The sequence below is a fragment of the Rhipicephalus sanguineus genome, chromosome 1 (genome assembly GCF_013339695.2).
Source record: "Rhipicephalus sanguineus isolate Rsan-2018 chromosome 1, BIME_Rsan_1.4, whole genome shotgun sequence".
NCBI lineage: Eukaryota > Metazoa > Arthropoda > Arachnida > Ixodida > Ixodidae > Rhipicephalus > Rhipicephalus sanguineus.
In genome coordinates, this window is record NC_051176.1 from 199,999,944 (window position 1) to 200,014,169 (window position 14,226).

The 14,226-nt window shown below is 46.9% G+C and overlaps 1 protein-coding gene across 1 annotated transcript; it reads right to left on the bottom strand.

The window, feature by feature from the left end:
- Positions 1-285: 285 nt before the first annotated feature.
- Positions 286-14,226, bottom strand: LOC119387490 (uncharacterized). Its single transcript, XM_049412336.1, has 5 exons — positions 14,122-14,226; positions 11,595-11,733; positions 4,354-4,424; positions 2,909-3,109; positions 286-1,232 (listed from the first exon to the last, which is right to left on the bottom strand). Exons 1-5 carry the CDS (start codon positions 14,224-14,226, stop codon positions 885-887), a joined length of 864 nt encoding a protein of 287 aa, XP_049268293.1. The 3' UTR covers positions 286-884.

The following is a 14,226-nucleotide window of genomic DNA, read 5'->3' on the forward strand; positions in this document are numbered from 1 at the left end:
CCGTACCTAGGAAGAACAGCAGCACCAAAATCATATTCCTACATACGACAACTGTAAAATGGGGTTTAAAAAAAAAAGAACCGTTAAGGGGGAGCAGCATAACGCCGAGAGGAACGACAAGGTTGAAACTCGTGGCCATCTTCGCAAAAAAAAAAAAAAATCGTAATACTAAATAAATAATGAGTAAATATGAAGTTAGCAGCAGTAGCAAAACTCTAACGTGCTCAAAATATATTTCAACATCTCAACAGACGACCTCTTCATTCCAGGAGCGAGTGACTTTTGTCCATCGTACATATATTTTTTTTCCTTTTCAGTACCCCATCTTCGTTGGTAAGCGTCGTCTTTAATGAGTTGTACACATAAGCTTTGAAAAGTGGACTTTTCGGTAGATGAGAATCGAGAAGAGGGCCACGGTCACGTGTTTTTCTGCATAGCTTAATACCTGTCAGAAAGAAAAAAGACATTTTGACAAGAAGAAACTAAGCAGAACTGCTTGCGGCGCTCTGCTATCCCGCTCGAAGTGTCTTGTATAACATCACCCGTCATCTAACGCCCGGTAAATGGGGCGTTTAAGGTATAAATACAAATTAAAATAAGTAACTACAACTATCCGACTTAGTTCATCTCGCGTAAAAGAGACGGCGGCGGCGTGCCAGGGCAGGAAATCTGGAGGAAATCTGGCAATTTTTTTCCTGCTTAAGTGTAAGCTGCGTCCTTCGGAGAAAAACTGATCGATGCTTTGAGGTCAAAGTGTGAGCGCACGGCCGTTGGAGTTACGATTGGAGCTATATACAGTGACAAACGGTTCGTTTTGGGACGTTGCTTGGAGGCTTTTACGGGCTTGAGTCCGAACCAAAGTGCCCTGACGGGCCGTTATAGTTTCAAGGGTCGACGGAATGAGCGCGCGACTGGTCCCGTCCCTCGCGGGACGTCTTGCTGAGCCTGCGACCGAACTGCTCGCGCTCTTCAAGCGGTTGAGTCTCAACGGGTGCCCAGGCGTCGAGCAGGAAGTCGTCCAGCTCGTCTTCCTGACGCTCCCGAGACACACTCGGCTCCTCACGCAGCGGCTCGTACACGGGGACGTGGAAGTCGGGCTCGAACAGGTCCTCCAGGAAGTCGCCGTCCGAGTTGTAGTCCGAGTCGTCCAGCTCGTTGCCGTGAAGGAAGTAAAAGTCCTTGGACATCTCGCACGGCAGCGACTCGTCCGGGTTAGTGCATGTCAGCGTGGCCTGCGAGAAGATAAGTAGAATTCGCAGATGCTGTAGCATTAGCAAAGCTTGGTATATGTATACGAAGTGATGCGCCACCCAAGAAGCAATTAAGAGATGAGCCTTTTTCTAAGCTGTCCTGGAGCACACACAAGAAAAAGAAGGAGAGTATGTGTTACCCTTTTCGGGGAGTCCTCACTTGTCACGTATATGACACTATTTAAAGCGATACGGTAACTTTCTTGTGGGCCCACGACTCTCCGACGAGGGTATGACGATCTCCAAGGGGAGTTCGCGTGTCCCTTTAAATAGTCATATACGTGGCAAGTCAAAACTCACATAAAAGGGATCTCCCTCTTTTCTTTTTCCTTAGCGTGAAAGCCGTTTTGAATGACAGTTGGAGAACAGGATAAGTTCTCTTTCGTTCAAAATTTTGGACTGTGCTCAGAGCGTACTAACAACTAGTCCTGCGCATAAGAATGCGGATTTTTTAAATGATGATCTTGCGGTAGTTTAGTTGGCACAGCGCAGTATTCGTGATGTGAACGATGTGAGTGCGGTCTCCGCTTTGCGGCATCTGTTCATGTACTTTTATTTCCGTTCACTTTATTATTTCGGCATTTGATTAAACGTAACACTCAACTTGCATTATGCTATATCTAGTTACATTGTCAGTTGCTTTGTATGATTATAACTCACAAATCAAAAAAGCCTCTCGAATATTCCTATTATTTTTCTTATATTGCTGGCGTCTGCCCCCGCTTTCATCTGTATGTGCACTAAATTTGTCGTGACGTAAAACATTCCAAACTCAGGTTACCACGTATAGCAAGGCATATCATTCGCTGTGTTGGGTTGTTGGAACAACTTACTTCAATAGAGTTCAAGATATGTAAGGCTATTACATCCCTTCATAGGATCCCTTACGGAAGAAATAACGTTCAATCTTTTCACTTAGGGTTGCGTTCACAGGGTAGTTTGTAGTTGTGGGTACAATCCAGCAATGTCGTTAGGGATGGCGAACTAACCTTGTTACTAGCCATATACATGCAGATATTCGGGTTATGGGCAGTGGGAATAAAGCTCTCGTACTTTGAAAACAATAGGCCGAGTGAACTAAACGCGCTTGATTTGTAGCTATTCATTTGAGTATTTCAAGTTAACTGCGCATAATAGCGAGGGAACAAGCCTTTTCCCATACGGTGCGGAATTTTTTTGTGTAGTGAAATGCGTTAAGCAAGATCAAACACGCAACCCAATATTTTATAAGGAAGGAAGGAAACAGAAAGGCACAAGGCAAGGAGGTTATCCAGAACAGCAGTCCGCTAGCTACCCTTCACTGGGGGATTGGGAAGTAGAAAGATGAGAGAGAGAGAGAGAGAGAGAAGAAAATGTACGCTGAATTCGCAGACGCGTACGGGACTGCACCACTAGTGAAAGGCGTTCGCACGAGCCCGTCGTCCTCAAGAAGCACAACAGTGTCTTCACTGCCTCGCCGGCCGACGGGTGACGACCTAAACGTTGTAAATGGGTTGACCTCTGTCTTCGATCTCGGCGTGAAAAACGGAAGGGAAGAGATTAACAATAATCAGTAGCCAAAAAGATAGCAAGAACGTTAGCAGGAAACAAATCTTAGGATAATTCGAATTTGATGACGCGACATAAATATTGTCAGTATTACGTATATTCATAATTACCTGGTTGAAGACTGTTTTGTTGTGGCACTGGAAGGAGTACCTGTAGAAGAAGGTCGACTGGGATCCAGGCACGCGGTGGCAGACGTGATAGAGTCGGCAGTTGGTATCCGTGTCGGCGAAGTAGCCGACAGTGCGACAACGGAACGTGGTACTTGCGTTGACAAACACCAGGGACGACCCAGACGGCAGCGATTGTCGCATCTGCGCAGCGAGACACCACGCAGAGCTTGTGTTCAACGTGCAATAGAATTTTCGAAAGGAATATAGAGTGCGCCATGCTACCGGCTACTTCTTTCATTCGTTACTTTAATGAAATTTAATCAAGTGTATTTCTGGCACCCCAGTGCTACAGCTAAATCGTTTCATGTCACTGCTGCGTTACTGCGAAACTTATAAGCTAAAAAACTTCGAAGGGGTGCAACAGCGTTCGCGATGGAAGTATTAAGATTTGATAAGTAGTTACCTAACGGCAACGTAGAATTGCCGAATGGGTGCCTAGGGAAGAAAGTGCAGTCGAGGACGGCAGAAAATTATGTGGTGTGACGAACGTACGACCTCTGCAGCCATAAGAAGGAATGCGGTGATTCAAAACAGAGGTACCTGAAGACCGCTTAGAGGGTACTTTGCCCAGCAGTGGCCGTAAATACGAGGATGATGATCCAAACTACGAAATATTTTTTTTCTTTTGCTACAAAGATTTTCCCATCTTTTTATAGTGCAGTGTAGTCACACGACAGCAACAGCCAAAAATGTGACGTTCATACGCTTTATGTGACAGTACTTTTCTGGTATTTTCATATCCTAAAACACGTACGCGTCCTGTCTCATTTCTTTTGTAGCAGTTCCTCGATAGCGTTTCAGTACTGTTTTCAGAAGCGAATAACTTTGGCCCATGGCCGTGCACGTCACTTGCAAAGAAAGCCACGGCAGCATTGCTACAATGCCTTATGTTGATACATCTGTGCGATCGTTATACACTCGGTATGCAACTTAACGTGTTCGGACAACTAGTACTCTTTCTGTCTTTTTGCCTCAGGGCAAAGTAGCAAACCACAGTGTGTCTAATGAATATTCTTGAACTTGCATTTCCTTTTTTTTCTCGTGTCCCTATCGGACGTAAGGGTAGTACTCGCGCAGAGCTGAGAAAGGAAACGCAACCAGGACTGGTGATAATTGTTGACTATTCATGAGTTGACACTTCAAAGGGTGCACATCTTAAATAAAGAGAGTAATCCTCTAATTAGCATAAATCTGTAAGCTATATTACGAAGTCGCATTAGTTTGTCACGAATACACAGAAGTTAGAATGCACTACCGATACTTCCGTTTTTTTTTTTGTCTTATTCATGCGTCGATTATGACTATACTTTGGGAACACGCATGGTGGTGAATGGCTGCCGGTTATACGCCGCAAAGCGACTGTACTTCCTCCCCAACATTTGTACCTCGTTCTTGCGGTGATCCTTCGTGTTGGAACTCCTGGTGTCGTAAACGCCGTCCAGTGAACCGAGAGTCCCTGCGTGCGATACGATGGCAACGTCATACTATGGCATGTACTATGGGGAAGCATTTGCACACAAGGTTGCACATTAATATTAATTGCCGTTGAAAACTTGCTACTAGTCATCCCTTACTGTAGTGAAGCGCTTCGGAACGCTCCTGGTGTTCTCGTAGTAAAGGACCCCCAATTGGTTGGCAACTAAAAGTTCATTTATAGGCAACTACTTACAAGAAACGATATTTTCCTATGTCAGTTAAACTTGAAGGCACTTCAGCGAATTGGTGTGATTGCATCAATAATGGACTATCGATTCCATTAGGACGATAGTAAATTATAACTGCAGTTGTCTCCGCGGTAATGATTATTTTTCTAACTCTTTCTGGTAATTTCCGATAATTTAAAATGCAGTAGTCACTGTAGATCTCCGTAAAGCGTAATTGCTTAACAGAAAAACACTAAGGAATATATCAACGAAGGAAAGGGCAACGACGCCACACATTGGAAAACATCACGCAGTGCCAAGTCCCTGCAGCTCACACATGGGCGATCACAGATGTGAGTATTTGAGCGTATAGAGCTAACTATTTTGGGAGCATGACATAGGACAAAAGAAGAAGAAGAACACGAAGAAAAACTATCCAAGCAAGGGTGCACGTTATGGACAAGGGGGACGGCGAGCACTGGAAGATTGTGATTAACAGCGTTATCTTACGTAAGCTTATTGTTGCGTGAGCGAAAGGAACATACAAGATGAAATGAGCACCTTGATATATTCCACAGCAAATCTTGTAAAGCGCATACGTTCGCTTGCGTTTTATGCGCCTTTACGTCATTCCATGAGAATCATGTGACATCATATGGAATTGATGAGAAATGGTTGAACAGGGAAGGTACCTGGAGCCAACTTTTCGACAAGTGGACTTGTCTTCGTCAAGGCAACAACTGAAAGGTTTTTCTTCACTTCAAGCCTTCATCTTCCCCTGAATGTCTATCTTGTTTGAATTATATCGAATGGAATCACGTATTCATGCTGCGATTAACTTTTCGTTTTCTCGCGCCATCGCTGGGTTCCTTATCTATTTGTAGAGCTGTTCTTTTCCCTGAACGTGTTATCAGATCGCCTACGGATGTTTTAGTTGGGGATGTACCTGATAGCAGCAGCTTTGATGCAGACAAGACTCGTTGTCGAAACGTTGGCTTCCACAGTATTCGTGTTCTACCACGGGTACATTGCATCCAGCCTTCATATTATGATGAACCGTTCTTTCGTTTGGGCCATATGACCTGTCACGTGATAATGTCTTCTATTGCGTTTTATATGCCTAAGCAGTAGAGGAACGCCAAGCACAAGCGTGGCCCACTCGCGGTATGGCAAGAAACAACTACACCAGACTGTAGTAAGTGTTTTGAGATAGTATTACGAGGAAAGAAAATACTGCTGAAATTATATGCTGTTCCGTTAAAAGTAGGGTCCTTAATATAACAAAAAACGGCCTACTGTTTGACAAATAAAACATGTTTCTTTATGTTTTGGGTTCTGTCCCTCTCGTCGACTGCATATAAATACTACTGAAGTAGTTCACACGTCCTGCAAGCCCTGAAAATGACGCCTAAATGCCGGTGATGACGCTCTTCACACTTTGGTATATCATGCATTTAAAGTTCTTTGTTTTGCAAACTAAGAATCTGCCTAATTGCGGTTCTCAAGTTCGCTTCATTTCTGCGCCAAAATGTAATCAAAGTAAGATTATTTTCAAATAAAAATGCTTGTTTCGTGCATAGAGTTGCATTCCACAAGCTCGTTGAATAGGAAAGGAAAGCTGATTTGCTCTGTGTAGATCCGCACCTACAAACGGGTTCCATCATCTCGATAAGTTGAGCTATCTCGACAAATTACGTGGGTAACTCCTACAATAACAATGTAAACGTTATAGAGCGACTCAGACCTTGCCGTTATTTCCTGCACAACATTACGCGTGAACATTCTCTGAGCACGCAAGGGGGTCAGCACTTACACGTCCAGAGATCGTTCACCGTTTCACATATTCAGAACTTCGCAACATACAATCCTACGTTCGTAACACTCCAACAAAACATGCGAGCCATTCCGCACTGCTGTATGGTTAGCAAACTGCACGAGGAGCAGCGGCACGGATGCGAAACAGCGTTCTTCAACAGCCGGGCCGTGGCTTAAATCCGACGTTGCAGGAAAGCGAGGGTGTCATCCAAAGCAGGCCTACCTAGAAGGACGACGATGAAGGTCCAGAATTTCGTGCCGATCATTGTTCGCGTACTCCGGGTGAAGTATTCGGAGAAGACGCCTGTGGTGCACAAGGCCAGGTCGGTGTGGTGTCTTGGCGTATACTTGGTGGCACACCAGGTAGTAAGTATAGTATGCGTTGCTGTTGCAACGGGCACTCTGGTGCTCCACACTCGGGGGGGAGCGTTCTTATACGGGCGGAAAAAGTGCACAGAAGGGTGCTGCCCTTTCCTCTCTTGCACTTCTTTGTCCCCTCACCGAAGCAGCAAAACGAAAACGGGCGCTTACTTTCCTGGGCGGCGCGTCGCTGGTCGAGCACTGGGCCGGCCGGGAGCAGAAAGGAATTTTCGTGTAGCGCGCAGGTTTCACAGTCGACCCGAGCTTCCCGGACTGCTGTCGTTCCGCGACACGACATTCAGCACTGTGACAAGATCGCGCGCGAGGATGGGAAGAAAAAGCGCGCGCGGCGAAATGGCTCTGGCGCGAGTTCCGTCTTAGCGGGATGCGTTTTCGCCATGCTCATGGAGCACGAAAATAAAACCTCCGCCGTCGCTTTTTTTCTTTCTCTTCGTGTGCTTATTTTTGCTGGCACGTGCTTAACCACGAGAGTCTCGCTACGCCGAATTCATTTTTGCGCAGTCGATTGCACAAGCTTTAGGTCCGACCTTAAATAACGTCGCCAAGAAGAGGGACCATGAGGTGGAGTGGACTATGCGATGTCGAACCATCAAATAACAGTTTTCTCAGAAGCCTTGAGCGAAGAAGGTCGCATATTTATTTCCTTCATAAAAACACTGTCGCCATGCGCGCGAGAAGGATTTTTTTCTTCCCTTTATTGTTTTCGCGTCCTTTCAACCGACTGACAAAATTACTCGCGTGGGATTACTCATTAAATTGATCCAAAAGTTGTCAATCAAAACATGAGACAAGCTGGGACCCGGTCTCTTCATCAGCACCGGAGTTGACATGTGGAGCTGACGACGTATTCAAATAATATTTCCTAGTAATTATACAGTGCTTGTTAGAAACTGTGCCCCAGTGGGGAACATCAAATGATATTTCGGTTTCATATTTACAAGTGGCTAAGTTAAAAACGCCGAATTACCCTTGACATTTCAAGAAAAGGAATAATCCGGACAGATTTCTGTGTAAACTGGGCAAGATGTAATGTTCTTGCAGCCATACACTTTCAGGAAGGCCTCTTCAGGCAAGAGTATAGCGGACTCTATAGAAGAAAAATGAAAATCTCGGCGTGTTTTATGCATCCTTTTTTATTGAGTAGAGACGAACTTGGCGGACTTTAATGCGGGAAATTCATGCTGGCTAGACAAGTACTGAGCCATGGAATAATATATATACTTTTTTCCCCTTTCGCGAACTATCATGCCGCTTTTTGAACCGACGCGAGAGCTGCGTGGAGGCTGCGCGACGGCGTCACGCGTATCCGATAAACATTCTCTCCGTTCCCGCTGTGCGCAGCGATTCGGACGTTTCCTCTGTGGTGACTGTGTGCGAATATATTTTCTTCCGTGCGAGCCATTGAGAACGTTAGTTGGAAAATAACGTCGAACGCTTTCGGGTTATTCGAACGGTATGCTGCGCTATTTCTGCAAACCTCACACCTTCGCTTCGTTCCACCGACCTTTATGCTGTTCCCTCGCCATCTCTATTTATGCCATCACGTAGTGCTTTTCATTAGTTCACAGTTTTTACATCTGCTTGCCAGAAGCCGCTTGGTTGTGATAAGCGAGCGAGTCTTGCTTTACCATCTACACCCGTTCGTCCTTCGTTGTAAAACACTAGTCCCCTAATCTTTCCTATAACTCACTGCTTTCTAGGTGTTTACAATACACCATGTATTGCCGCATTACCTAGCTCTTAGCTCCATTGGGCCATGTCATCAATAAAAGTACACGAAGTGCGTGTCATTATTGAGATATTGTGCGTTTGAATAACAGCCTCGGGAAATTACCCTGGAGAAAGCTTTCAAACTTCCTGGCACCGTGTATCTCAGCGTGAGAAGATCGTTCACTTGCTGTAGGGTCTACAGGTAGTTCTGCGCAAATTAGTGGAGTGTTTCTGTTCAGCGGTACATTTCCTCAATAACCTGCCACCATTGAGATGGTCAGTCCAATGGGGCAAAATTAGGTATATTGCTGATGTGAGCATTCTTGCTTTAGTCAAAGAAGTTGCTTCAATACATCTCCTTTAGCGCCTTGGGACGGTTCCCGTAAAATACTTTCTGCAAATCGAATACCAGGAGCACCAGCAGCGGATAAAATTTGGAATCGGAAGTGTGCTCATATTTCCGTACTTTGGGAGAACCATCGTAGAGGAATTTCCGATTTTCCTGGTGAGTGAACCCTTGCTTCCTACTACTGGTTTTGGCGTGATAACGGCGTCGTTTGATAAATGAACGTGAGCTGTGCCATACGGTCATTATCAGGAAGCTTGCATAGCCTTCCAGTAAATATACTTAGCTGTTTGATCAGCTGTGCCCTGGAGTAGAATTTATGCAAAGGGAAGTTTAGAGGTCACCAAATAAAAAAAAATCAGGATTTCACCGCTATTATCCCGACGAAAGAAAAATTCCTGTGAGGCTCACCCTCATTATATGGTAGGTGGTGGTGGTGAAAACATTTATTAACAGAATTTCTGCGGAGAAGCTCCGGGTATTCGGAGTTTTTGACTTGCGGTGGGGGGGCCTTCAGTCCAGGGCTCCGCTTGCAGCAGCCGCTCTACGGGCCCGGTCAATCAGACTCAGCTGATCATCCAGGTTCTCGCTGGCCAGCAGCTGTTCCCATCGCTCAGAGTTTATGTTAATATAAATGTACGTAATAGGCATACCACTAAAGAGCGCGGAAATAGATAATTTGAATGCGCAAATAAAACGCCATTGATTGACACTTTCTCGAATGAACACGCGCTTCCCTCTGCCGGCATTTATCCAGTTTACAAGAAATCTTCCCAGAATCTTTCAAAACTTTCACTTTTTAGAATAACTTCACAAGAAAAATGTGTTCTATGCATTCTCGTTTTGCGGCCATACAAAATACTGCGACACGAGACAGCGGCCGCTCGCGTGAGCTAGACGTTCCTCCGATTTGGCTGGGTGAGTGAAAGTGCTCGGTGGCAGTTTTCAGCGGATCAGAGCCGCGCAGAGCCGCGGTGGTGGTAGCGCCACCTGTAGGCATCCTGTCTGTGTTATCTGTCTGTGTTATCTTGCTCCATGGCAGTGTTGCTAGACTGTAAGGGCCAAGGGAGAGGATGATAATGCATAAGCTGCCGTCTTCTAGACTGCATTTAGAATCTTCTAACGTGCAAATTCTCGCCGGCTACCAAGAAGGAAAACAAGTGCTCTCGGACGTCAGTAAAGTGATGGATCTTGCATACAAGAAAACACCCGTTGAAGCGGAAGCGTCAGTCTTGTAAAGCTTCCAGAGATACGTAGGACAAATGAAATCATCCGGAGTTTTCGTTGTAATAATGCCATTAAAGGTATGATTGACCTAACGGGCAATAATTTTGTGGGAAAGGTGCCGTTCCACGCTTTCTTTTCTTTTTGTATAAAATTAAACGAGCGCAAAAATGGCAAATTTACACACGCACACGCCCGCATATTCACGCAGCCAAACACGAATGCGTAGGTGTGTGCGTGTATGAATGTTCCAATTTCACGCTCGATTAATCTTATAACAAAATGAACTACCAGCTAGCCCAACAACCAGTTCATTTGACGTTCCACGTTTAATTCAGTTTTCTTATTTTGTTACCGGTATACCTATCATGCTCCCAAATGTTTCCCGATGTTCTTTTCCTCCTATGGACACAATCGATATTGATTTTGATATTAATAACCACAAATTCCTCCTTTTATTGCCCCCGAGTTCTAAAAAAATGTGGCTGATCCCTCAGTCATAGGAATCGGTATAACACGAAAGTGACGCCTATCTTCCCAGAAGTAGATGATTGTTTATTGCTCATTGATATATTACAGCTTGCACGATGCCTATTGGTGTTTAGCAGCTATAGCACCGTTTGACGTGGATAAAGCCACGTTGACGCCTAGTGGCACATCTCCATCCCGACGACTAACGCCCATGAACATGATTTAACCCTTCTGGTAGCTGAAGTTGTTAATATATACCTAGACACAGCATATGGTTAATCACGCGCAAAGACGGCATCAACAAGAACATAATAAATACTGCTAATCGATATGCACTCCTTCAAAGCGCCGTCAATTGAAAAGAGAAACGGCAAGGTGTGCGCTAACCAGCAATAGGGTAACCTATGCCTGTGCTCATGCATACACTACCAAACTGCGCTTCAGGAACGCAGGAGGATGAGCTTCGTAGCTTGAGCCGCGAACGTGCGAATGCGTTACGGGGGCGTGTGTCTCGCTCCACCAAGGCGCGACATTCGCCCGTGGATGTCGTTGCATTTTTGCATTCCTGCGGTGCTTATTGCAACAGTTCTATTAGTCGGTTCTATCACACTCGAAGCTGTACGGAGAAACTCCATTGGCGCATGTGGAAGCTGTATTACTCTGACAACGAGCCGTCACACGATAACACAACGCGAAAGGCATAGCACGTAACTTAATGTCTATAGGGCGCATCCTCGTTGCCAGCGCGGCCAGCGTTCCTTCGCTGGCATTGAGGCGCCCGAACCGATGATGATGATGTGTGTGGCCAATTACTCTCTGTACTGGGTGGACTCACTATTGGTGTCCTACCCTAATAAAAATAAATAACAATAAATACGCAAGCAGTCAGGAGGCACACAACTCCAGCACCATGCGTGTCTCTCGCGTCATTCCACCACGTCTTGTTTCCACAACACCCGATGTGTCCAGCACAGCAGCTACCGCCGCGTCTTGATCCACCATTTGCGCAGCCTCTCCTTGGTTGTTGACGTCACACTCGCCGTGTCGCTGGTGGCATTACTGGCAGAGTCGGGGAGCCCCAGGGCAGTCGAGAAGTCGGTGCCCTCGGCGTGACGGGGAGACTTATGCAGCGCAGGACAAGGTGGTCGACATCCTGCTCTTCGGCCGAACACATTCTGCACACAGTGGCGTAGCCAGGGGGGGGAGGCACACCGAACCCGTGCCCCCCCCCCCCCCGAAATTTTTTTCTGCCATCCATGTGTTACAGGGCACGAAATGACACTCGACCACACTTACTTGCCCGGACCCCACGTCAGATGAAGGGCGTGCCCCCCCCCCCCCCCCCCGAAAAAAAATTTCTGCCTACGCCACTGTCTGCACACTGCGTCGTCACCGTAACACTCCCTATCTGCGCTTATTAGTTCCATGACGCAGTACTTCCCATCCCCGCTCACAGACGTCGACACCGCCTGGCAAACCTAAGAGCACCGGGCGAGGGAGAATCTGTGAGAAGGCGCGTTTGTAGGGCCTCGTACATGTGTGTCGGTGGCGCAGTGGTTTGAGTGCCCAGCACCTATCGTCGCGGACCGAGATGTCGTGGGTCCAATTCCCAGGTAATACGCGTCAATGAAACTTTTTTGTCATCCTTTATTGTATATACACGAAACCGTCATAAAACGCTTTCGTGTTAATAATTCAGTGATTGTTAGGGACTCACGCTGTGAAGTCAACTTCTTCCGCGCTTACACGTGTCCCGACAATGGTGACGCGGACAAGGCTTAGCGGCAATCTTGCGCATTGACGCCATGGAGACTACAGCCGAAGTGACGACCATCTCCACCGTCGACGTTATGCTACTCCCATTTTGGACAGCCGAGCCAGAACTCTGGTGAAAGCTCAATTCGACGCCCAACTCATTACTGCCGAGCGGACAAAGTACCACCACGGCGTCGCCGGCCTCCCCATAGAGTTAATATACTGACTCTAGAGGAAAAGCTCACCATAGGGCCCATGCATTGAAACCTATAACCGCATGGGTTCCGCCATGATGGACAAAACGATCGTTGGCAGCGTTGCCAGACCCTGAGACGCTCGCTATATTTGACGGTAGTAATCAGTTTTAATCTACCAACCTAAGCCAGCTACGCGCTGTTCAGAGAACATCAGCTGTGTTTTGATGCGTGAAGCCGTGTGTTAGTGTACGGTTGTCTGTGCAGCTTTTCCGGTTGATAACAGTTAAAATTTCCACCTGTTTGTGCATGGTTTTTACTGGGCACTCCTTACCAAAGTTTCTCCGTTCGCTGGCACAAAGGTCACTCGACAGATTCGCAGCTCGAAGCAAAGTCTGTAGGCCGTGGTCGCGCGCTGATTCGACTTGCAATGGCGAGACACCTGTATCCACGAATGTGAGTGAGACATCTCCCGAAAGCTTCAATCGAAACAAAAGTTACACGGCCCACGAAGCTTTATCGCCGTTAAAAAGTATTAAAAAAATCGGTTGCGACTAGTTCGTACATAACTTCCAGGGCTTGTCTCATCTCTTCTTTGCCGTCCGTCCTGGTTTGCACCGATGCACTGAAGTTTCCAGCTCGAAAGAAAAAAAGGGCTGTCACATGAAGTCGAGTGGTATGCGGCGACAGAAAACGCACACAACGGGACACTATGACAACTACGAGATACACGACGCGAACGAAGTTTCAGGGGCTTTAACACGACGCGCAAACCGGCGCAATCCGCCGCAAGCACACACTCGCGTACTCGCGAGTGTTGATATGGTGGTGCCATCTAGTTAACCAGCCTGCAAACGCTCCTTTCCGCGCGCAGTAAATTGCATAAATAGCCGTCGTATCCTTTCGTAGAAGTATTCAAAATAAACACAAAACAATATTCGCAAGTTTTTAATTGTGCAGATGCTTCTTTAGGATTGATATGTGATGGCAAGAATGACAACGTTCCAAGATGTCAGTGTCTTCATTGCCATCGCTCAGCTCATCGGTGCTTCTCGCATACGTACAACGGCGTACCACCCCATGAGCAGTGGCATGGTGGACCGTTTTCATCGCCAGCTCAAGGCAGCGCTCACAGCAACCGAAGAACACAACTGGGTGGAGGCGCCTCGGTCGTCTTTTTGGGCATGCGGTCCACCCTAAAAGAAGACATTGGCTGCAGCACCGCGGAATTGGTGTATGGCATGACACTCAGGCTGCCAAGGCAGTTCTTTGCGTGCAGCTCAGTCGAAGAACCACTTGTTAGTAGTGGTTACGCACTTCGTCTACGAGATATAATAAGCAAACTTCGTGCTACGCCCCCGTGGCAGCCAGGAACGCGGTCCGTACACGTCGACCAGTGGCTCACAGTGTGTCCATACGTGTTTGTGCGACACGACGCCGTTCGGAGGCCCCTCCAGCCATCATATGATGGGCCATTTGAAGTCCTCCGTCGTGGGGAGAAGCACATCACCATCGATAGATTCAGTCGGTAGGTGGTCGAGTCGCTTGACCGTGTCACGCCGGCACGCACGGTCAGCGGCAACGCTGCGGTGTCTTTGCAAAGGGAGCTCTCACCTCCGCCAAGACCTTAAGCTGCAGCGCGAGCTCAAGCTCCAGAGGTACTCCTACGACGAACGCCCAGCGGACGGGGCTCAAGAGCTCGCCTGGACCTTTAGCCAT